This window comes from Taeniopygia guttata, chromosome 18 (assembly GCF_048771995.1).
Source record: "Taeniopygia guttata chromosome 18, bTaeGut7.mat, whole genome shotgun sequence".
NCBI classification, from domain to species: domain Eukaryota; kingdom Metazoa; phylum Chordata; class Aves; order Passeriformes; family Estrildidae; genus Taeniopygia; species Taeniopygia guttata.
Window position 1 is genome coordinate 11,191,682 of NC_133043.1, and position 23,319 is coordinate 11,215,000.

General features: G+C 44.9%; 2 protein-coding genes and 1 long non-coding RNA gene across 16 annotated transcripts in view; 2 read left to right on the plus strand and 1 right to left on the minus strand.

Moving 5' to 3' along the window:
- Positions 1-10,358, minus strand: part of COPRS (coordinator of PRMT5 and differentiation stimulator) — a 119,470-nt gene extending 109,112 nt beyond the window's left edge. The window contains exons 1-9 of one of the 7 annotated variants that reach the window (XR_012058560.1): positions 10,102-10,357; positions 9,245-9,354; positions 9,096-9,162; positions 8,742-8,814; positions 8,422-8,631; positions 7,432-7,519; positions 6,689-7,234; positions 6,454-6,525; positions 4,535-4,673 (exon numbers count right to left, since the gene is read on the minus strand). Coding sequence is in view for 3 of the 7 variants with exons in the window: in XM_072936896.1 (XP_072792997.1) it covers positions 4,504-4,673; positions 6,689-6,940; positions 7,432-7,519; positions 8,111-8,149 (549 nt within the window). In the remaining 4 variants the exon portion in view is untranslated. Of the gene's footprint in view, positions 1-3,919; positions 4,674-6,453; positions 6,526-6,688; positions 7,520-8,110; positions 8,242-8,421; positions 8,632-8,741; positions 8,815-9,095; positions 9,163-9,244; positions 9,355-10,101 lie in introns of those variants that run through there. The other 6 variants (XR_012058559.1, XM_072936898.1, XR_012058562.1 and 3 more) reach the window with 6 other exon arrangements.
- Positions 10,359-11,104: 746 nt separating this feature from the next.
- Positions 11,105-13,156, plus strand: LOC140685272 (uncharacterized). The gene is made up of 5 exons (XR_012058619.1): positions 11,105-11,225; positions 11,593-12,325; positions 12,400-12,441; positions 12,529-12,847; positions 12,928-13,156. It is a non-coding gene; the product is annotated as an uncharacterized lncRNA (long non-coding RNA).
- Positions 13,157-13,514: 358 nt separating this feature from the next.
- On the plus strand, positions 13,515-18,763 carry LOC115495198 (uncharacterized). Of its 8 annotated transcripts, none has more exons than XR_012058615.1 (16): positions 13,515-13,578; positions 13,653-13,694; positions 13,782-13,948; positions 14,032-14,112; positions 14,193-14,835; positions 14,914-14,955; positions 15,043-15,056; positions 15,169-15,209; positions 15,293-15,373; positions 15,450-15,541; positions 16,052-16,112; positions 16,187-16,234; positions 16,328-16,372; positions 16,479-16,522; positions 16,604-16,644; positions 16,726-18,763. XR_012058615.1 is itself a non-coding variant. In XM_072937081.1 (16 exons), the coding sequence occupies exons 9-15, from the start codon at positions 15,538-15,540 to the stop codon at positions 16,732-16,734; spliced, it is 252 nt and encodes an 83-aa protein (XP_072793182.1). In that variant the 5' UTR covers positions 13,515-13,578; positions 13,653-13,694; positions 13,782-13,948; positions 14,032-14,112; positions 14,193-14,835; positions 14,914-14,955; positions 15,043-15,209; positions 15,293-15,373; positions 15,450-15,537; the 3' UTR covers positions 16,735-16,738; positions 18,143-18,763. The 8 variants fall into 7 exon arrangements, 3 of the variants coding, with proteins under 3 accessions (XP_072793182.1, XP_072793181.1, XP_072793183.1); XM_072937081.1 differs by having other exon boundaries at positions 15,043-15,209; positions 16,726-16,738; positions 18,143-18,763; XR_012058611.1 differs by having other exon boundaries at positions 13,521-13,578; positions 15,043-15,209; positions 16,726-17,127; positions 18,143-18,763.
- Positions 18,764-23,319: the final 4,556 nt, after the last annotated feature.

The window sequence follows — 23,319 nt, forward strand, 5'->3', positions numbered from 1 at the left end:
GAACAGGAATGTTTTGGAGTAGTTCCTGAGGTAGATGTAGAAATACTAAATAACTTGTTTAATGTTGGAATAGGAGTCCACAGTAGCTGCACTGATTAAAATTGCAAAGCAGCACAACAAGAACTTGGCACCCTCTGCTACCCCAGATGTCACAGAAAATGTGTTGCTCAATGTAAGTCTTACTAAGGACCAATAGCTCAAAGAGGACTCAGCACTATTTCCCTTTGAGGGCAATAAAACAATACACTGAGATCTCAGACTCACAAATACATAAAATTTATGTATACAACTCACTCTTAAACCCCTGCATCATACAAAGAAAAGCCTTTCAAGGTCTTAAATGCAGAAGTTGCAGGCCAATCAGAAAACATTTGATTAAAATAATTCAGGCCAAACAATCAAGACTTGCTGAATCACAAAAGTAAACTTTCCAAGGCTGATTTCATCAACATGTCCTGAAATTAGCAATTGTCAGTGTGGAAAAAACCCCACCTGATACAACCTGCTAAGAAATAAATGCAGCCATTGAACCACATTCACAGGTTTTGCTCAGTAAAGGTCAAGAGAGCTAAAAGTAACATAAAGAAAGCCCACTGTATTAAGAACACAGCAATAATGAAACACAGCAGTAATGAAACACTGAACATGAGCTTTCTCTGGGAGATGATACAGTCATTGCATAGGGGCACATACAGGGACAGAGGTTCTCCCTGAGTAATGAGCTGCCAAAGTTTGTACCAGCTGAAGAGCTACACTAAATGTTTAAAGAAAGTGGTTCCATCACTAAACCAAATTCTTGGGATTGTGTGCTTTGCTGCTTGTTTTAGCAGGCTCTAGTTTCTCCTGCCAAGCTAGGAAGCTATGCTATGAGCAGCTGGTACTCCAGGACTAACAACCCCACCACTAATTTATCCTCTAATACTCAAGCTTCCGATGTCTCTGTTTGTAACACAGACCCATAGAGGGTAAAGTATCACAAGTTCCTTCCCCATTCCTACAGATACTCAGCATTTTTCCTTTCGTCTGAGAAATTATTCATAGTCCCCCCAAAAGTAGACGTGTTCTCTCAGTTTAAAAGTGAAAGAAAACAGACCAGTTAAAAGATGGGACAAAACAACAAGTCAAGCAGCAGTGTCTTTAAAAGACACTGAAATGGGCTGGATTTTGTGGTTATATAAAAGCAAGAAACACTGTCTCAATCTGATGTATGAATTAAGTGCTCAACCTTATCAACAGGAAATATGAACACATTTCCTACAATTATTTCCCCTTGCAAATCATTCCCTGTAGGTCTCAAAGGAAACAACAGATGCACCCAAAGCAAGTTTTCATTTCTTTGCTGGCTGTTCAAAGAAAATGCAAAACTCTGTTTTGTTTTCATTTCTTAGCACCTCACTGTTTAGACTAAATCACTTCCTCAGCAAATTTGAAGTACTTTACTGGCTGGTGTCATTAACTTTACCTACAAAGTGAGGTAATGAGAAGAAAAGCAAGGGCAGCTTCAAAGTTGTGCCCTATTCTCATGAGCCACCATATTATGCCATACTCCTAAGCCACCCCCACAACATAAACCCAGCAAACCTATTAACCTGTAGCAGGGACTGTTATTTAAATGGTACCTTACACTGTTGGTATAGAAAGGGGAAATCTTGTTACAGATGTATGAGCATTTAACCGAGTGATCTTTAACAGTTCTAAGTTTTCCAACTGATGTACTGCCAATGTGTTTCTTGTGTTCATCCAAGATTTATGATCTTGATCCTGTGACAGGCATGCTGTTCCCTCTAATAATTTGAGCAGGCTGAAGGGTTGACTGTTAGTGTGAACTGCTGGCTCATGTGTTACCTTATGTTGTTTTTAACTGCAAGTATTCCTGCCTAGAATGACACGCTTGTGTCAACACAAAACAGGCTTGGTGCAAGACTCACAATGGAATTTGAAACACTCTGTAGTGCAGAAATATTGGAATCCGTGAGCTTGGTTTCAAATCCTTCCAGGCAGATGCTTTCTGAGAAACCTGTATCTGGTTTTCTAATCCCCTGGAAGCCCTGAAGTTTGAGAGTGTTCAGATCAAGCTTTATTTCAAGCCCCTGCCCTAATAAGGAGGGCTAGATTGAACAAAGTTGTATTTGCCAATATATCCCTGAAGAGAACATTGCACCTCTGCTGCAAAGTCCTGTTTTTCCAAAGCTGGAGGGGGTGGTGTCAGTTTTAACCTTAAATGGAATCGGAAAACAAATCTTTAAAGTTACAGTCATTTAAAATACAGACAGCTTAGCAAGGCAGCCATTCAGCACAATTTCTCCTCAAATAGTAAGACCTTTGAGACAACAAGACAAATTGCAATTAACGATAGAGGGTAAAAAACCACCATGATTTATAAAGTGCTTAGAAAATGGCTTGAAGATTCAGGAATGATGGAATTTCAGAACTGTACAGGAAGAAAAATCATCCTAATCAGTGCTATAAAGACTTTTTGGTTATCCTTATAAAACAATTCTACAGAAGATGGGTTTGCTTCCACAGAATTCTATTAGTTTCATCTTTATTGAATACGGTGGGATATCTCCCACAAGCATAGTAAAAAAAATATATATTAAGCCTGAAGTCAAGTGATTTTCTTCACTCAGCCATGGGAGAAATTTTTCAGTCCACTAAGTATAACTTCAGAGTGAAATAAAACAAAATGAGAAACTAATCAGGACCATGAATCAGCCTCACTGGGGAACAACGGGGCTATGCAGAACTCTGATCTAAATTGCTATCAGCGTTAGAAATCCAGCCCGGGGAGCTCACACTGCTGAGCGCACACCGAGGAGGGCAGACAATTTTTTGCTGCCCTCTGCAGGGAAGCCTTGGGCTTGTCATCCACAGCCGGGCCTGCACAGAATAAACAGGCTCACAAAAGAACCAGGGAGTTTTCAGAAGAATTTTTACAATTTACTGGTGTATAGTTACTTCAACAGTAATCTGCACTCAATTTATCGCTATGAATACTGCACTTATAATTGCAAATAAACTTTTTTCACCTGAAATGATGAGACAGTTATTGGCATAACTGAGGAAGTTTTGATGGAAATATTAATCCCTAGATCACTCCATCATTTTGGAATAAAAGACCAAGCCCTCTTTTTTTGCAATCTCAACAGTATGCTTCCACTCTGCTTTGACTGCTAGGTACCAAAACATAACCAGGAATGGAAAGGTACCCAAAGAAAAGCTCTTGTCTCACAAGCTCTTGTTCTTCTGTACTCTCTAGGAAGATATTAAGGAAATATCACTGTGTTGTTCACTTCTTCCTTCTAAACTAGTGCATGAATTATATTGGTCTCATACACTGGATGATTTAAAGAAAAAACAAAGAAACAGAAAAAAAAACCAAACCACTGTACAGTGCTTCTGTTCAGTGAGTATCTAAAACACACAGCCATGAAAATGTTTTTGAGATATAAGTGTTGAATGAAACATGAGCACATCAAAAGTTATTGTTACTCAGGTGACCAGCCACTCAATCACTTATATACTTCATTTGAGAACACTTCCTTTAACTCCAGAGCAAAGGTGACAAGGATATGGCTCTAGTTCCATCTATTTTCTTAGGGACTCTGTGGAGGTATTTTGTGGTCCCATCTCCTCATTTGCCACAACACAAACAGCAGAACAACATCAGGAACCTTAATTCACCACTGTCTGCAGGACACTGAGTTGATATACTGAAAAATATATATATAAGCAGAGATATTTTGTCATTGCACATCTGATGTTGCATGAGAATATAATAAAGACAACTGTAGGACTCTAGGGGAATATGCCCATACACAAGAAGGTCTGATGTGGAGAAATCTTTGTTGGGAGGCAGCCTTAAGCACCCAGCATTCCTAGTGGATGGAGTATGCCCCTCTATATATCAGCACATGTATTTGCAAAACATGTATCATGTATTTGTAATTCCTTTCTGATGAAATACATAAACATAAACACAAAACAACTTGTTCTGTATTCACCACAGATGATTTTGTTAAACACCAGTATAAGAATCACAAATGGACTTTAGAACCATATGGAAATACAAAAGATAACCTTGAAGGAGGGAGAGTTTTTACAGCTATCTAAACCAATCTGACAGCATCAAATTAAAAGGAAAGAAAAACAAAACACAGGGATCAGCATGTCAAAACTGACAGAAGCCTGGCAAACAAGCTGAAGTTTAGAAATTAAATACTTCTCCTCAAGCAATTAATTAGCAACATATATCTACATATACAAACAAAACCTCCAGAAATGCACTGACTCCTTACACCCAGCACCTGCACTCTTGTCTCCAGGGCAAGGGTGGGCAGTCTGTGAACAGCTCAGAAACAGCCTAAGCAAAACTCTGGAGATAGTGCTGCATTTCTGGCCTCAGCCCAACTCTGCAAAAAAGTCATGGGACTTGGCACAGCTCAGTCGCTGAAGAACATAACCCAACACAGAAGACAAACTTATTTCTGACCAGACTCAGCCTCATTCATCAGCATCATCAAACTGGCCCTTCTCAACTGTTCTAACTCGTGGTGGAAAAACAAAGCAAGGTGCGTGGTGACAGCCTGGGTTGTAAAACCAATCCTCCTTCCATACATACGAGCCAAAAAGATTATTTTCCTCAAAGCTTCCACAGGAGAGATCGTCAGCATCTAAAGAAGATAAAATAAAAGGTTTAAACCATGGGACATACTCAGGAAAGTAGTGGAAATAGTGTAGCAGGTTATTATGGAGGTCTATGGCATCTTCCCGTTCACTATTTTAATTTGATCTGACAGCACTCATGAATTAGACCTTAAAAAAAGCCAAACAGAAAACTGAATTTGGCAATGTCTTCATTTTAAGGAAGGTTCATGCCACACAAACAAAACAGTTTTTCAGAAAGCTCACTGATATTCCTGGGACTTAGAACGTCTGGCACCAGCTCTTACAAGACATACAATTTTTTCCCATCTTCCCTGAGAATAAAAGACTCATTAAACTATCAATTTTATTTGCCTTCCCCCTTCCTGCTGCTTTTATAACACCATCCCAATGAGGAGTCCTCCAAACACTCTAAGAACTGGGTTGCTGGACAGAATGGGAGGGTGGGGTCCTGTAAAAGTTGTCTTAGAACAGTATTTCCACTAGGCTAGAATTAAGACTAATGGGCCTGTGTTTAACCAATCTAGCACAAAAACAGGGCAAAGTATTTTAACAGAAGCATAAAGATTTGCCAGCAGACACTGAGCAAAGAAAAAGCCCAGAGCATGGAAGAGCAGAGGACCCAACACAATATCCCACATGTCAGCCTTCCAGGAGCACTGCCAAACAAGTCATCACAGCAAGAACTTAAGACACTTAAAAAGCCAAGAAGCGACCAACCAAGCACATTTTTGTATTTGTAGCAGGTAACAACTCAGATGCTCGTATTCAGTATCCTTCAGAAGGACTTGAATCCAATAAACACAGCTGCCTTAGTTTATGAGGATTTAAAGAGCTACAGGTGGGATGAGCAAGTTAAATAAAGGGGAAAAAGAAGAACAGTTCCAGTACAAAATTCAAAACATTCCATAAATTTGACCATATAAGTGATTAAAATGAAAGCTCAGAATAGAAGGAAAAACTCCAAAAAGGGAACAATCTTTTTCTCAGATTACCCACTGTGAAAAACCAATACGATATTTCCATTTTAAAATCAGAGTGGTTTTACAAAGAGGCTGAAAATCTTTCTCACTTTCTTCCATTACCAAACAATGGTAATGGAAATAGATGGAATTTAAATGGAAATAAATGGAATTTAAATACAAGAGTTTATTTTAATTATGAGATTAAAATGAACATATTTCCTAAGCAAAGAAAATTATCTTAATTACAAAAAGATACACATTAATGAGAAGAAAAAATGGCAATGGTGCTATTCTGCATCAACAAAGACACAGCAGGTTACCAGCCACTGCTGGCTAAACCCCATCCATCCATTCTGTGCTAAGAACCAGCCTGGCCAATGAAGACTGTTCAATATGTGAATCACCATAAAAACAAGTTACAAACTGGAGGAATAATTCAATTCTAAAGGTGTGAGTGACTCTTATTCGTTGCACTTTTGTCCATGGGACTGATCATGTGCACAACCACTCAGGAGGATCAAGCTTCAACAAAACCAAAGTCAAACAAACAAACAAACAAAAAACCACCAAAAAAATATCAAAAAAACTACAGTAAACACAACAAACCATACTCAGAGACTGGGCACCGTTCCAAATAACTCCGTGCTCTAGAGAGACATTATAACAAACAGTCTTGAATTTTCTTGAAGAATTTTAATACAAAAAAAAGTTAGTTCCTGCATGCCATGTACCTTTCTCTTCTGCTTCAGAGTAACAAAGATACACCACGGAAAACTTGCTTCACCAGAAAAACTCAACACAAACATGGAATTCACCTCCTTACCATGCCACTCCCTAGGAGTTCAATTGCTCAAGCAAGAGTCTCATGTGAACTGCACAACACCACCTTTAAATCCTGTATTTGACAACAAAATTGTGCATTACACATACAGGAGTTCAACATAACAAGAAATTGCTTCCCAAAATAGAACATGGAGTTACTTAAACACATTCTCCTGCAAAGCACCTACCTCCAACTATCCAAAACTCAAATGAAGCACAAGTAAACGTGTACTCACCATAAGGACCACATGTAGACTCCTCCAATTCTTTATCCCAGTCCTCCACCTCATGCTCAGATGCATCTTGCTGCCCTGAAGACTCGGGCACATTAGAAACTTCACTATCCCACACATCCAGGTCAGCATATATATTGTACCAGCCCTCATCAGTGGAGCCACTGACATCATCTTCATTGGGGGCGGTAGAAGTGGATTCACTTTCTTCAGACTTGCCATCAGGAACATTTGGAATATTCTGCAGAAAACATTCTAAAACCAGCAGAAAGCACTAACAGATACACTCAGAAGTTAAACAAGAACAATTAAGTGTTCCAAGAGGTACAAAAATGCACTTTGTGACTACTACTCTTATTGTAATACACACAGTTTCCCAGATATGTAATATCACTACAGAGCTGTTTCACATTTCAGATGCTTGGAAAGAGTGGACATAGCCTTGCACCACAACACCAGCACAAATCAGGATTTTCCACAGACTCTTGTTGGAAAATAACTCTGTAAACTAGGGCAAAGGACACAGCAGTCTTGTTTCATCACATTCACCTGTAGGTATTTAAAAAAAAAAGTTCTGGTTTAAAAAAAATCATATTGATTAATTACTCATGTACCAAATAGCTACATGGAAATAATTTAGTACGGTCAGTAAAGAGCATTTCCCATGCATCACCAAAAGGTTTTCAGTAAATTTCTCAAGTAGTGCACAAGTTTCAATATTCACGACCTCCTTTGTTTTGTCCTACCTTTTCTGGGCTTCCAGACCATGGTTTCTCTCTTACTAGGAAGCTGTTTCCCTTCAGAGGTTGCAGTCCCAGAGGCGGCAGCCATCACCTATGAGACATTTTTAAAGAATGCAGTAGCAGCTCTGATTAGTCAGCAAACTGCTACCCCATGTGCTCCCGAGCGTCTCCATTTGTTCCCTTGATGAATCACAGGTTTAACAACAAACAAACTGGCTTTCACTTCAGAAGGTGAATCTGCAGAGCTACAGCTAATTCTGCTGCTGCCATCGCTCACCCTTAACATCAGCCAACACAACAGCCCGTCTCCTCACGCACAACCCCGACCCACATCGTGCCCCTCTGGGAGAGCAGCACCGGGTGAAAGCACCAGAGGTAATTAACACACAAGGAGTGGAGAAAGCTCCAACACTGAACCAGCCGCTCTGTGGGGCCCGCGGGCCGAGCCTCCAACAGCCCTGAGGGGCTGGACGCAGATGTGTGGAGAGCGGGAGGAAACCCTCAGCTGCTGTGCGGGGCACGGAGGGAAGGGGACAGCGAGCTCTCCTCACACTCCCAGCGCGACAAGGAGGAGCCGGCGGCGGGTGCCGGGGCCCGCCGGCGGCCAAGGGCAGGGCGCGGATTCCGGACGAGCCCTCACGGCGGCCCCGCCGCCCCCTCACACTCCCCGGGACCCCCGAACCTTCGGAGCTGGGCTCGCGGCCCGGCCCCAGGGCTCCATCGGCCGCCCCTGTGCAGCGCCAGCCGGGCGGGCCCGCGGCCGTGCCCCAGGGACGCGGTGCGGCACCGGGAGGAGGCTGCAGGGACGGCGCGACCGCTTCCGCCCACGGCAGGCCGTGCCTGCAACGCCGCCCAGAGCGCCCTGGCTGCGGAGCTTCGGAATCACAGAAACGAATTCAGATGGAAAGTCCTCCGAGATCGTCGAGTGCAACCATGACCCAACACCGCCATGTAACCGAGACACATACAGGCGTAAGAGCTCTAAGAAGGCACCTTTTTACTCCTGAAGTTGTAAATAAAGTATCGATGTCTCTCATGGCTGGGTGGAGTTTCTCCCGTGTTGAAAAATACCCATTTCCTTCCGGCCTCGTGGTAGCAGCATGCTCAGAACATGAAGAGACTGGAAGCACCTTGGCTGAACAGCTGTGGCAGGCTTCAAGCACGTGTCCTACTCTTAATGGCACAGAAGAAATAAGCTCCACTCTGCATGACAGCAAGCACAAGAGCAGAACAGATACCTTTTAAAATGTGTGGGAATTAAACAGGCAGCAGTGAATGAATAAATAAATACTAAAAACCAGAATCCCCCTCACCAGTATTTGTTGAGCCAAACTCCCTCAAGGCACATTCAAAGTATTCTCTCAGATGAAGCATTCTGCAGGATTCCTAAAAAAGGAAGGTATTAAAAGGCCAATTATTTTGTACAGAAGTGAATCTGCAGCATGATTCGACTGTGACAAAGGAAGAGAGTCATGGCAATTACATGCACACACTGCTGAAGATTAGTTACCATGGAACTCGGGTTTGTATCACATCCTGTGAATCAAGTGCAGAGGACAAACATGAACTGATCACAGACTAACGCCACTACTCTGCTTCCTATTTAATCCCAGGTTAGAACTGTATTTTACAAATACAAAGCATTAATTGGATAGTCAACAACTTACTTGGTCCTTTTCTATTTGGATCATCTTCCTGAAGAAGTCAAGTGAAAATGGACGATTTTCACACAAGCTGAAATAAAATAAGCGACTTTAGATTTAAGGACTTCTAACATATACCCTAGAATAATCAGGTTTGAAGGTATTTTTTTTACCTGGTAAAGAGTCTTTTAACTTTCTTATAGCCACTATTTCTGTAAATCCAGTCAAGGTACCTTTCTTTCATAGTCACAGATTCAGCAGGTGTTGTTGCACGTAAGGATCTCTGCAAGTTTAAAAGGAAAAAAAACCAAAATAAACAAAAAGTAAACCTATCACATAACCTAATTAAACCTAATTAAACCTATCACATAACCTAATTAAATAGCTCAATTAGTGCTTCTCCCTAGTTAGGCATCTGACACAAAGGAGATCTCCTAAGTCTAAAACACATTTCTCCTCCAGTATTCTATATGGCTGGAACTGGCATTTCCTTAAACCCCTTATTGCAAAGGGCTTCACAGTACTCTACAAACAGCTGAATTCAAGCTTCCACCTGAAGTACATTTTTTATGTGGTAACTGGGAGGAAAAAACACAACCCAATAAGCCAGGCAAAGAGAAAATGTTTTGTCCTACACTACTGAGGAAATCCATAGAGAGATTAAAGTCCTCATTCTGATCTTGACTTTTCTGTAACAAGATTGATGTTTTCACACTAATTGGAAAATTATCTTTTCTGTGCTCAGATAGGTATCTGAAAACAGAGCAAATATTCTAGACCACAAAGTAGGAGTCTATCATTGGCTGTGCTTACAAACATTGATATTCCTTAGGACATGGGAATGACATTTGTGCCTGTAAGTTTATGTCCAACTGTTTTTTTTAATGCACATAGTTTTGCTTGAAATTCTTTGATGTCAATATACACATGAACAAACTTCAGGAGAAAGCATTTGTTGCATGTTCCATCCACACACATTGTTCCATGTTATTGACACAGACATAAAAGTAGATTTTGATTAGCTAAGTACCTGGTAGAGAGCTTCGGTGTCTTCCTTGCTGTTTGTGCCCTCACTCCACTCCACCCAGAGGGTCCACAATGGCAAAGTGCCCTACAAGGTCAGCAAACAATCAAATAGCAGAAATACAGTGACTGACTTACAGAGACAGCAACACAGCCATCAGGTCCTGTACTACCTGCCATAAAAAATACCCTTTGGACACAGCTCTTGGAAAGACAACTTTGAACTGCACACTGAAATCACTTCTCATTTCCTTCCTCACTTACAGGATAAACCATCCAGTGCAGCAGGACCGCGCCAAACCCCGGTCCCCAAAGGGGACAGCTAGCCAGAGGGGTCCCGGGGGGTGGAGGAGGGATGGGGGACAGCCGCAACTGACCCCCGAAAGCTGCACTCTACCATTAGTCTCATGTTGAGTACAACTTAGTAGTCACTGAGGAATAATTATAGAAGTTAACAGCAAATTACCCAACTTATCTAGATATGCTGCCTAAAAACAAAGTTTTATTTCTTACCAGTTTTCTTAACCTTTTGCTCCAAGTAGATGCAGCAAAAAAGAAAGCACTATCATTTCCCTGAAGAGTTTTCTTCTATATCCAGCCCTTTATTCCCCTTGAATTCAAATCAGAGGAGCCAAACAGCCAGAGCTGCTCTGAAGGCTTTTATACCTGGTGGGGTTTGCCCCCTCCCTTTTCCTGGGTGTCATGGGAATGAGAGGCGGGCCCAATCAGGGGTATATTAACCCCAGGCTTTGCCAAGGGGCTTCATTCCCTCTCTGGGATCAGCTGGGGTAAGAGCTCTCCTCTCATTTTGGTGAAGAGGCTCTTTCAGCTTAGCTTGTTCTCTTCAGGTGCTTTTGGGCTTCTAATGCAACAGAGGCTTTGAAGATACTGTGAAGAAAACTGTGCTGAACACAGGGAGTATTTAATTTCATGATTTGGAGTTGTGCATTCAGGGGTGGTGAAGTGCTTTTGTAATCTCTGATTTTTTTTTTTTTTTTTTTTTTTTTTAGGAGGAGTGCAACTTCCTGTACTTCCAGGTTGTGTCGAGTACAACATTTTTACAGCAGATTCATCATGTCACAGAAGGGATCTGCCCTGTGTCAAAGATGATGTCTGAGATTGAGGCTTCAGGTGAGTTGAAGATTGTGACTAGGACTGGGAGAGTGAGCAGGGTACCGAGTTAAGAGTTATCATGGTGGGGGTTTGCAGGCAGTAGGGTGAGAAATGGTGTCTGTTTGCAAGGCTTTTCACAAGCATAGGGGAGGCATCCATGTGTCATACAGTGCACAAGCTCATCCACTGAACTCACAGAAATGCCCTGTACCTTTGCCTCTCTAAACCAGGTGCCACTCATAATAATAGCCAAACCTTAGACTAGGGATGGAGCTGGAGACTTGAGCACCCAAGCACACTCAGGAGACAATAAGTATCTGACTTGCTGGGATTTGGCCTACATAACACTAAACTCAACCATTGATTTTCCTGTTCTTTATTCTAGCTGACTAAGAGGCGGACAGGTGATCTCCTCTGAGGCAGACTCATTTCAGGTCCAACGTGGATTTGCATTTCCAGTCATCCAAAAGATAAGTCAGGGCCATGGCCTGAGGATGGGAACAGTGGCCTCCTTCTGCACCAATGGGGATTTGCATCCCCAGATATGTGCAAGATGAGTTAAGGGCTACAACCTACAGAGGGGAAGGAAGAGAGGTACCAGGTTGGGGCTCCCCCGGAGGGGATTTTGAGTCAGGTTTGGAGATGGGGATGTCCAAAAAGCGTCCTCTTAGGCCAGCTAAATGCAAAGTGTCTTTTTTGATCTCAGTGCTGAGGTGCGCAGGGCAGAGCAGTTCCGGTGTGCGTTCTGTCACTTGTCTCTGGTGCACTCTGTGTTCTTTGGGTCTCTCGGTCCTTTCTTCTCATCAAAAGCTCTCTCCCCCTGTTCTGTCTCCTGGTTTGTCATGTCCTGTCCTGTGTCACGGGTGTCTGCACATATTTGTACCGGACCTGCTCTGCCCTGCTGCATAGCCTGTAACAGCAAAAGTCCCAGGGACTTGAAATTGGTAATGCAGGGTGTAGTTGGGCTCAGATTTTATTAGGAGATTGACATAACATGTTTGGTACTGTTAAGTTGTCCTGCAGCGGTTTGACATTAGTCCTAACTTCCTTTCAGATGCAGACATTTCAAGTCAGTGGGGGAGGGCCCCAGTCCTTGGTGAGGAACTTCCCATGAGCAGGTCAGTCATTGCATTTACAGGGGAAGTCTAAATGGTGACTCTGTTTCAGCACTGTTCTGTGCCTTTATTTTTAGGAGGTCCAGTCAGATAACAGCAGTCAAAGCCCAGTGTGCCAGGTGAGCAGTGGACAGAAGCTGTTGTTCTTGCTAAGGTTTCAGTTTTTGGTGCAGCTGTAAGCATCCATTCTTGTTTTTGTGCTTTAGGGAATCCACTGGGAGTATGCCAAGCCCCTGTCACCAGCTGGCTGATGGACTGGGTTTCCTGCACTTATGAGCCCTCTGGAAGTATTACAGGACCCTGTGATGAAGCCTTCCGATTTTGCATTTCAAGGTCCCATCCTGGTAGCCCAGAGCAGTGGCCAAGGAGTTGTGGTGAGTCGGGGAGGTAGGCAGGGGGAGTGAGAGTCCTCTTGAGTTTCAGCATTGTGTCCCCTTAACCTAGGTGTACCCAGCAATGATGGTGTCAGAATCCAGCCACACCCGGAGCGTGCAGGCCAAGAACCTGGGCATTCTGAGGAGGATGGTGAGTAGCAAAATTATCAGGTTTTGGCCAATGTGCTGTTAAGGCTGTGCACCGATGTTTGGTTTTCTTTCTCTTGGCAGGCCAAGAGGTGACAGCTGGAACTTACCAGACAGGCAGATGGCCTTCTTCTGCAGCCAACAGGGATTTGCATCCCTAGATATGTGCAAGATAAGTCAAGGGCTACAACCCACAGAGAGGATGGAAGAGAGGTGCCAGGTTGGGACTCCCCAGGAGGGGTTTTGGAATCAGTTTTAGAGATGAGGATGTTGAAGAAGAGTCTCCTAAGCCCACCTAAATGCAAAGTGTCTGTTTTGATCTCAGTGCTGAGGTGCGCAGGGCAGAGCAGTTCCGGTGTATGTTCTGTCACTTGTCTCTGGTGCACTCTGTTCTTTGGGTCTCTTGGTCCTTTCTTCTCATCAAAAGCTCTCTCCCCCTGTTCTGTCTCCTGGTTTGTCATGTCCTGTCCTGTGTCACGGGTGTCTGCACATATTTGTACCGGAGCTGCTCTGCCCTGCTGCATAGCCTGTAACAGCAAAAGTCCCAGGGACTTGAAATTGGTAATGCAGGGTGTAGTTGGGCTCAGATTTTATTAGGAGATTGACATAACATGTTTGGTACTGTTAAGTTGTCCTGCAGCAGTTTGACATTAGTCCTAACTTCCTTTCAGATGCAGACATTTCAAGTCAGTGGGGGAGGGCCCCAGTCCTTGGTGAGGAACTTCCCATGAGCAGGTCAGTCATTGCATTTACAGGGGAAGTCTAAATGGTGACTCTGTTTCAGCACTGTTCTGTGCCTTTATTTTTAGCAGGTCCAGACAGATAGCAGCAGTCAAAGCCCAGTGTGCCAGGTGAGCAGTGGACAGAAGCTGTTGTTCTTGCTAAGGTTTCAGTTTTTGGTGCAGCTGTAAGCATCCATCCTCATTTTTGTGCTTTAGGGAATCGGCTCGGAGTACGCATACCTCTGTTACCACCTGGCTGATGGACCAGTTTTCATCCACTTGTGATCTCGCTGGAAGTATTACAGGACCCTGTGACGGAGCCTTCCAATTTTGCATTTCAAGGTCTCATCTGGGTAGTCCCGAGGAATGGCTGAGGAATTGCAGTGAGTCGGGGAGGTAGGGAAGGGGAGTGAGAGTCCACTTGAGTTACAGCAATGCCATGTCACCTTGTCTCCATTTAACCTAGGTGTACCCTGCAATGATGGCATCAGAATCCAAGCAGACCTGAAGCATGCAGGTCAAGAACCCGGGCATTCTGAGGAGAATGGTGAGTAGCAGAACTATCATGTTTTGTCCGATGTGCTGTTAAGACTGTGCACTGATGTTTGGTTTTCTTCCTGTTGGCAGACCAAGAGGTGACAGCTGGAACTTACCAGACAGGCATACGGCGTCCTTTTGCAGCCAACAGGGATTTGCGTCCCCAGAATGCATGCAAGATAAGTTGAGGGTTACGACCCACAGAGGGGATGGAAGTGGGGTGGTGGGTTGGGACTTTCTAGAAGGGGTTTTTGAGTCTGTTTTAGAGATGGGGATGTCCAAGAAGCGTCTCCTATAGTCCACCTAAAGGGAAAGTGTTTCTTTTGATCTCAGTGCTGAGGTGCACAGGGCAGAGCAGTTCCGGTGTGTGTCCTGTCACTTGTGTCTGGTGCACTCTGTGTTTGGGTCTCTTGTTCCTTGCAGGCATTCTTGTCAAAAGCTCTCTCTCTCCCTGTTATGTCCTGTTGTGTGTCACGGGTGTCTGCAGATATTTGTCCCGCAGCTGCTCTGCCCTGCTGCGTAGCCTGTAATAGCACAAGTCCTGGGGCCTTGAAATTTGTAATGCAGGGTGTAGCTGGGCTCCAGAATGTATTAAGAGATTGACATAACATGTCTGGTGCCGTTGAATTGTCTTGCAGCTATTTGACACTAATTCTAACAACCTTTCTGTTGCAGACAGTTGAAATCTGTGGCAGAGGGCCCCAGTCCTGGGTGACGGTGTTGCCATGAGCAGGTCAGTCATTGTTTGCATTTGCAGGGGAAGTTTAAATGGTGGCTATGTTACAGCAGTGTTCTTTGCCTTTATTTCTAGGAGGTCCAGGCAGATAGCAGCAGTGAAGGCCCAGTGTGCCAGGTGAGCAGTGGACAGGAGCAGCTGTTCTTGCTAAGGTTTCAGTTTTTGGTGCAGCTGTAAGCATTCTTTATCATTCTTGTGCTTTAGGGAGTCAACTCGGAGTATGCATACCTCTGTCACCACCTGGCTGATGGACCAGGTTTCATGCACTTGTGATCTCGCTGGAAGTATTACAGGACCCTGTGATGGAGCCTTACAATTTTGCATTTCAAGGTCTCATCTGGGTAGTCCCGAGGAATGGCCGAGGAATTGCAGTGAGTCAGGGAGGTAGGGAGGAGGAGTGAGAGTCCACTCATGTTTCAGCAATACCATATTGCCTTGTCTCCACTTAACCTAGGTGTACCCTGCAATGACGGTGTCAGAATCCAAGCTCGCCCAAAGTGTGCAGGCCCAGAACCCGGTCATTCTGAGGAGGATGGTGAGTAGGAGAATTATCAGGTTTTGTCTGATGTGCTGTTAAGACTGTGCACTGATGTTTGGTTTTCTCTTGGCAGACCAAGAGGTGACAGCTGGAACTTACCAGACCGGCAGACGGCCTTCTTCTGCACCCAGCAGGGATTTGCAACCCCAGTTGCATGCCAGATGAGTTGAGAGTTATGCCCAAGGAGGGGAGGAAAGCGGGGTGCTGGGCTGGGACTTTCTAGAAGGGATTTTTGAGTCTGTTTTAGAGATGGGGATGTCCAAGAAGTGTCCCCTTAGGCCACCTAATGGGAAAGTGTCCCTTTTGATCACAGTGCTGAGGTGCGCAGGGCAGAGCAGTTCTGGTGTGTGTCCTGTCACTTGTCTCTGGTTTTCTCTGTGTTCTTTGGGTCTCTCGGTCCTTGCACACATTTTTCTCGTTGAAATCTCTCTCCCCCTGTCGTGTCCCCTTGTTTGTCTCCTCCTGGGTCCTGTGTCACAGGTGTCTGCACATATTTGTCCTGGCGCTGCTCTGCCCTGCTTCATAGCCTGGTGTAATTGCACCAGTCCCGTAGATTTGCGATTTGGCATGGGGCATGTCGTTGCGTTCTAAGTAGTATTCCCAGTGTCGCACCAGATGTTTTGACCTGTTAAGTTTTCCTGCAGCTGTTTGAATTTTCTCCCAACTTTCTTTCAGATGCAGATGGATTAACTCTGTGGCAGAGTGCCCCTTGTGGTCAGGGGGTTTCTGTGAGAAGGTCAGTCATTGTTTGTGTTTGCAGGGGAAGCCTACATGGTCACTCTCTGTTACAGCATTTTTCTTTGTCTTTAGTTTTAGGAAGTCCAGGTGGCTAGGAGCAGTCAAGGCCCAGTGTGTCAGGTGAGCAGTGGACAGAAGCTGTTGTTCTGGCTCTTGTCTCAATTTCTGGTGCAAGTCTAAGCATCCACTCTGGGTTACTTTGTTTTATTGTAGGCAGTCCTTTTGCAAGATGTCTCTGGTCCGGATGTCTGAAGCCAGGTGGGTGCAAGCTTAAGGTCTGTGTGGGTGTACTTTTCGAGTCAGGGGGTGGTGTTTTCACAGTATCTCAGTGTGGGTTTGGTTTTTTTGCTTTGTTTTTTTGCAGATGCTGTCACTGCCCTAGGTGTGTGAAGGAACAGAGGCGAGCGGGTGAGTTGGCATTTAGGCATGGTCACTCATAGGTGACCGTTATGCAGCAGCATGTTAAGCGTGTACCTTTTCATTTTGCAGGTGTCCTCCAGGCAGCCTGTGGAGTCAAATCGAGTTTTCTGGTGAGCTGGGGCAGCGGTGTGTCGGAGTTCTGGGGATTCTTCCTTTGGTGGGCACTAATTGCATTTTCCGTTTTGTCTTAGGTACCCTGAGGAGGTGCGTAGCTGAAGTTTGGAACTGGCAGCACTGAAGCGGATGTAGAGAACATCTCACTGTCCACATCCAACTGACATTGAATTATGTCTGGTTGTCTTGCAAAAGCTAAGTGCTGGGACCAGTTGGTGGGAGATGGGGGAAAAACCTTTACTATCACAGGACGCAATTTGATATTAACTTAGAGGAGAGGCCCATAGTGGAACGGGCCCCTCGGGGGCAAAGGGAGAGGGTTTCTCCTCAGCCTCACCAGAGTCTTTGCCAGCCAGGGCAGTTCCGATCCGTCTCCGCATTCCCGTGAGGTTCGCATCAGCGGTCTTCTACGACTCTGGATGTCATCATGGATATTTTCACTCGAGGAGCCTGCCTGCATGTCTGGAGCTATAGCCATGGTCGCCCCGTAGTCATTGCTTCTTTCTCTGGACTTACTGATCTTCTTAGGCTTCCTCTTAAGTGCTTTGGCACTAACATCTTGAGAGGAGTTACCTTTCATCATCATGTGGTATTGCCCTAGTTCTTTCTGTCCTTTGGCATCATCAGCCCATGGCTCATCTTGGGCTAGGAATCTTGGGGTCCATAAGGTGGAACTGCCAGGCAGTTTCCACTTGTGTCAGTGTCATGGTGTCTGTGTCCGGTGTCATGTTTTCTGTGTCCACTGATTTCTGTGTCGTCGGCCTTTGTTACATCTCCATGCTTTAGCAGCATCATTCTGTGCTGTATTTGCTGTATTTTACTCGTGTACCTTCTTGGATATCACTTATTCTGGCATCTTTACATATTTACTTTTTGGGACAGGAAGATGTACACAAAATGTTCTCATCCATCTTTCTTCTCACCTTTGGTAGCGCCTTCTCTTCCCGTGCCATTCTCTTGGACTTCTATATGGAGCATATTAGACGCTCATCACGTGGCCGCTGTAATTCTGTAGCTTCCGCCTCCTCAAAGGGTATAGGGTTAAGAATTAATCTTCTGGAGAGTTATGTCAGCTCCTCACTTATATTGTATCTCTGTTGGCTTATATTATATGTGCTTATGTTGTGCCTACCTATGTTGGCTTATAATGTATGTATAAGCCAATATACTTACATTGGATGTACTTATGTTGTATGTACCTCTGTCAGTTTATATTGTAAGTACCTATACTGTATGTACCTATGTTGGCTTATATTATGTGCACTCATATTGTATGTACCTACCTTGCCTTATGTTGTATGAGCCTCTGTTGTGCCAATTACGATCGGAGCTGCCCTGCCCCAGCATGTAGTGACGCCTAGGTAGAGCAGTTGTAAAACTCTGCAGTTCATCTGTCTTCTATGGGGTTTTGGGTACAACACTGATGGGCCCAGAGTGGGAATAGCTCCTAGCTGTCAGATAGTCAGTCGTTGACTGCCTCCCATTGTCTTGTAGGTCGCCGGGTCCCTACAGAATTTCCTGGAATCTACCATTTGATGTTGAGGAGCGGCAGTCAGAAGATGTGTCAAAGCATATTCTTCAGCGTAGTGTTTCACATAAGGGTGGCATTCAGCATGTCAGCAGAAGCATGTGTGAGTGTGATTGTCTGTGTCTGTCTGTGAGAAGTTTGTGTGTGCTCCTGTCTGCAGGTCTGAGCGTATGCTGACCGGTTTTAACCCTGTGTGTATGGCCTTTGCCTTTCAGGTTTTTCAACTCATTTTTGAATTTAGAATAAAAAATCCCCAGCTGGGGTTTTTATCCCCCCCACCCCCTGGGCTGGGTTGTTTCCTCTGTCCTGGCCGGTCTGTGAGGCGACGGTCATCACTAAGGTTTTGCCACAGACCATCCCCAGACCAGGGTTTTTGTCAAGGAGGATTTTATGGAGCCTCCGGGGAGCCACGTTCCTGAGGAATAATGATTTCTGGGGTGTAATGGAGCAGTTGAGATGAGAGCGATAGTGAGTTTGTCTGTAACGTGAAGGAGGTGCTCATGGTGGATGAGTGTTGTTTTGTGTGTGTAATCTTTGTTTTGTGTTTCCTCTCACAATAAAACAAAATGTAATTAAAATAGAAAAAAGGATCATATTGTGTTGATATGTGTTTGGTTTCTATTGCCCTGTGCTGTTCTGTATTTGCATTTGCTGCTGCTCTGTATCTATGCATGTCTATGGATTGTATCTGTACTTGCATTTGTATCTGTTGTTTCCATGTGTTTTGCTGAAGTGTAAATAAAAAAATTCATTCAGTAAAGTTGAATCAACCCTAGTAATGATGCCCCTGCTCCCTCACCTTCCAGCTTTGGCTCCTGTCTTTCTTTGGTGTGGTTCAGTGATTTTTTTTCACTGTATTTCTTCCTTTGCTTCTCATCTTACTTTTCTATTTCTGACTTCATTTCTGTGTGTCCCTAACTCAGTGTTTCTATTTCTAACTCTCTCTGCTTCTCTATTTCCCACTATTTCTTTTTTTTTTCTTTCTTTCTCTGTTTTCAACTATTTATTTTTATCTCTATAGTTTATACTTTACTCTTTCTTTTTCTCTCTAGCTTTAACTCTTTTTTCCTCTTTTTTACTCTCACTTTCTTTTTCACTCTAACCCTGCTAATTTTTCACTCTTTTTGTTTTCACTGTTTGCCACTGTTTTCATAGTTCTTTTTTTTCTGTCTCTCTTTTTCTCTCCAACTTTTTTTAACCCTTTGTTTCTCTCTATTTCTACCTTTATTTCTAACTCTGCTTTCCTTTCTAGCTTAAAAAAAAAAAACAGCAGTAAAAACTTTCAGGCTCCCTGGGAGTAGAAAAAAAAAAAAAAAAAAGCCAAACCTTTAAATAATTATCTAAAGAAAATTATTTAATCTCTGGGAGCCTGAAATTTTCTACTGCTGCACTAGACATATAGTTTTTCTTCTTTTTCCTAATAGATATAGGGCCCCTAATTAGCGATCCAGCTGGCAGGTAGCAGTAGCAACACACAGCAACCAGTACTCCCATCAACCCCACCAGACGAATAATGATTACGACCAAGAGTTCATCATGTTGAAACATAAATTTTAAGGGATTTAGAGATTTTAGAAGAGCTAAGATTTTAGTTAAAGACAAGCCTTACTAGAGTTAATTAAAATAAATGAGTAGGCCTTGATAAAGTTAAGAGTGAGTTAGTTAACTAGTAATTGATTGCCTGTCAGCACAATGTTTAGTTAGCTGGGTTTATAATGAAGAATACAGAAACTGATAAAGTGCTTTCAGGAGCATAAGACAACTGAAGACAAGGAATGGGAGTTCTACCAAGAGTTCATTTGTCATACTTGCACTGAAACGGTAGAAAGGCCAGAACGAGGAAGACATCATTTACTTCCACATTTTGTGACTCATCCCCATGAAAGGGACCACCGACCCATTTCAGGGAACAAACCTCATGCTTAATAGCATTTGAAATGATTAGCATATGAAGCAAGGAATAGGATGTACCAAAATGAATAGGTATTTGTATTTTCGGTATTCAGTACTTGTATGGATAAAAGGGCTCTTTAATCACTTGGAAAGTGCGGTGTGTATTTGGGAACTATCCCACATGCTGCTGGGCATCGAATAAACATACACTGTCTAACTTCAAACTGTTAGAGAGTTTTTGTCTGTCACAGTTGAATATCGGTAGTAGATCAATATCCATATTTTTATTGTAATAAATCAACATCACAATGATAGAATTGCACAAACAGGCGCTCCACCTCCACAGCCGGCAGCGCGCCCACCCCTCGGTCTCGCAGCGCCACCTGCCGTTGCAATTCGCGCACTGCACCCACGCCTCCCTCTGGCCCGCCCCTGCGTCGCGTCACCGCGTGACGTCACCGCGTCGGTGCCCCGACCCCTCCCCTCGCACCGCCCCCAGCGCCTCAGAAAAGCCCCCAAGAATTAGCCGCCCCGACAGCCGCCTGTCCGAAATTCCGACACCAATCCCGCACTCCAAAAACAATCTCGCGAGACGTCCTCCGGTGCGGGTGCACCGGAACAGCACTACGGCACGCAGGGCGTGCGGAGGGCACACAAAAAACCGCCAAAAACCGCCAAAATCAACCCCGACCCGAAAGTCGCCATCTTTGCCCGATCACGTGATTTTTCTGGGCGCGGCCACGTTTGATCAGTCACGTGATGCAGAGGGCGCCGCCATTTAAAACCTCATATCATGACTAACTGGGCGCCGCCATATTTGTCCCATCACGTGGTGTAGTAGACGCCGCCATATTTGTTCCCGCCACGTGATGCAATTTGCCGCCATCTTTGCAACGTCACGTGATGCCGTGGGCGCTGCCATCTTTACCCGGTGATGTACTACCCTGAGCGCCGCCATCTTTGCCCCTTACGTCATGTCGTGTGCGCCGCCATCTTTGCCCCGCCACGTCATGCCGCGGGCGCCGCCATCTTTGCCCCGCCACGTCATGCCGCGGGCGCCGCCATTTTCTAGGGTAATTCTTATTTTTAAGTTTAATTTTCGAGGTATTATTATTATTATTAGATTTATTTGAGGTTAGGGTTAGGTTAGGATTAGGGTTAGGGTTTGCGTTTCGGTTAGGATTTAGGGTTCAGTTTAGGGTAAGGCTTTGAGTCAGGGGCAGCTTGGGTCTGGGACACATCCTTCGACATTCGGATTTTTTGCAGGCAGCTGCCACCTCAGGGTCACAGGCCCCTCAGCACGAACAGCGGCCCTTTTCCCCGGGTTTCTTATGTCAGTTTGCAGCAGGTGTTTGGCATTGCCTCAGCAAACAGAATTTTATTCTGCTGCAGCTTTTGTCTGTCAGATATGTGATGCCCCCTGCTACCCTCACCTTCTCCCTCACCCCTGTTCTTCTCTGTCCCTGTCTCCCCCCCCTCACCCCTATCTGTACTTCCAGCCCCCCCCATCCTACTCTCTCTTCGCCCTTCACCCCTCTCCATCCTGCCCCATCCCTCACTCCCCCCACCACCCACCTGTGACTCCTAGCAGCACCACATGGGAGCCCAAACTTGTGGGGATAGTGCAGCCCTCACAGCAGGACAACACCAAAATAAAACAGGCAGGGATGACATCTGTGGGCTGCACCGTGTCACAAACAGACCTGGGGCTGAGGGCAGGGGGCTGGAGGGTGGCACAGAGGGTGGGGGCAGCTGAGAGGCAGAAGGTGTCTGTAGGAGTAAAAAGGGGGGCACAGAGATGCTGAGAGGCTGCGGTGGGGGGCTGGAGGGTGGCACAGAGGGTGGGGGCAGCTGAGAGGCACAGGGGGGCACAGAGATGCTGACAGACTGCGGTGGGGATCTGGAGGGTGACACAAGGAGGCTGAGGGGCAGAAGGGGTCTGTAGGAGTAAAAAGGGGGGCTCCAGGGTGGCACAGAGACACTGAGAGGTTGCAGTGGGGGAATGGAGGGTGACACAAGGAGGTTGAGAGGCAGGGGGTGCCTTGAGGACAAAGTGGGGGGTACCTGAGGGTGACAGGTGAACCAGCCCTCACACCACCCTTAACCTCACCCTAAAAACCACCCCTCCCTGGGTGGGGAGTGCACAGTGGAGGTTAGGGGGCCAAGGGACAGTGTCGGGGGCTTGGGGTGTCACACAGACATTGCGGGCTGAGGGGCAAATAGGGAGGACTTGACAAGTGGAGAGCTGACACTGAGGGTTAAGGGTACAAAGGACAGGACATAGGGTACCAGGAAGGCTTAGGGTACAGAAGCAGCCCTCACCCCAGCCCTAAGCTCACCCCAATCAGCATCCCTAGAACACCAGTTTTCCCCAACAGCAGCTACAGGCAGTGACCCTAATGCTGGGACAGCCCCGGAACCCCCCCAGCAGCTGCAGGCAGTGACTTTAATTAAAAGGTAGGGATGATGTTTGCTGGCTAGAGATCGACTGGTAGAGCCTGGTGACTGAGCACTTTTTTTAGTGGTTTGTTTTGGTTTGGTTTGGTTTGGTTTGGTTTGGTTTTTTTTAGTGTTTTTAAAGGATATTTGAGGGTTTTCTCACAGGAGCTTTTTAGGAACTTTCTGGGAACATTTAGGATGCCTTTAGGACTTTTTCAGGGCTTTAAAAAGATTTTTTTAAGGTATTTTAAGGGCTTTCTTAGTACTAATTAGAATTTTAAGTGGGTTTTTTGGGGGGGGGCTGTTCTTGGGGTTTTTTTAGGACTATTTAAAATTGTTTAGGGCTTTTTTAGGACTATTGGGGGTATGTGGAGGGCTCCTAGGACTCGGGTCTTTTTAGGTTTCTTGAGGGAAGTTTAATGGATTTTAAGGTCTTATCAGTGTGTTTTAAGGATTTTGGGGCTGCTTTTAGAGCTCTTTTAAGAATATTTAGCCTTTTTTTAAAGGTTCTTTGGGGATTTTTAGGGGTGTTTTAGGGGTTTTTTTAAGTAGGGTATTTTTATTGTATTTTAAGGGTATTCTGAGGCTATTTTTATGTTTTTGTGGGGGTTTTAAGACATTTTGAAGATAAGGTTTTTTTGGGGTGTTTTTATGGGTTTTTAGGGTCTTTTCATGGCATAGAGGCTGAAGGGCAGCTTGAGGGGCACTGTGTGGGCTTGAGGGTGACAGAGGCTGGGAGCTGAAGGAAGAACAGGGGGAGGGGACAGTGGGTAACACAGAGAGATGCTGAGGGGGGCAGGGGCAGCTGGAG

What these genes read in the sequence shown, in the direction of transcription:
- LOC115495198 (XM_072937080.1), top strand. An exon ending in GTCCGGATGTCTGAAGCCAG is followed by an intron (nt 16,373 to 16,478) that starts GTGGGTGCAAGC and finishes GTTTTTTTGCAG; the next exon opens with ATGCTGTCACTGCCCTAGGT. An exon ending in GAAGGAACAGAGGCGAGCGG is followed by an intron (nt 16,523 to 16,603) that starts GTGAGTTGGCAT and finishes TTCATTTTGCAG; the next exon opens with GTGTCCTCCAGGCAGCCTGT.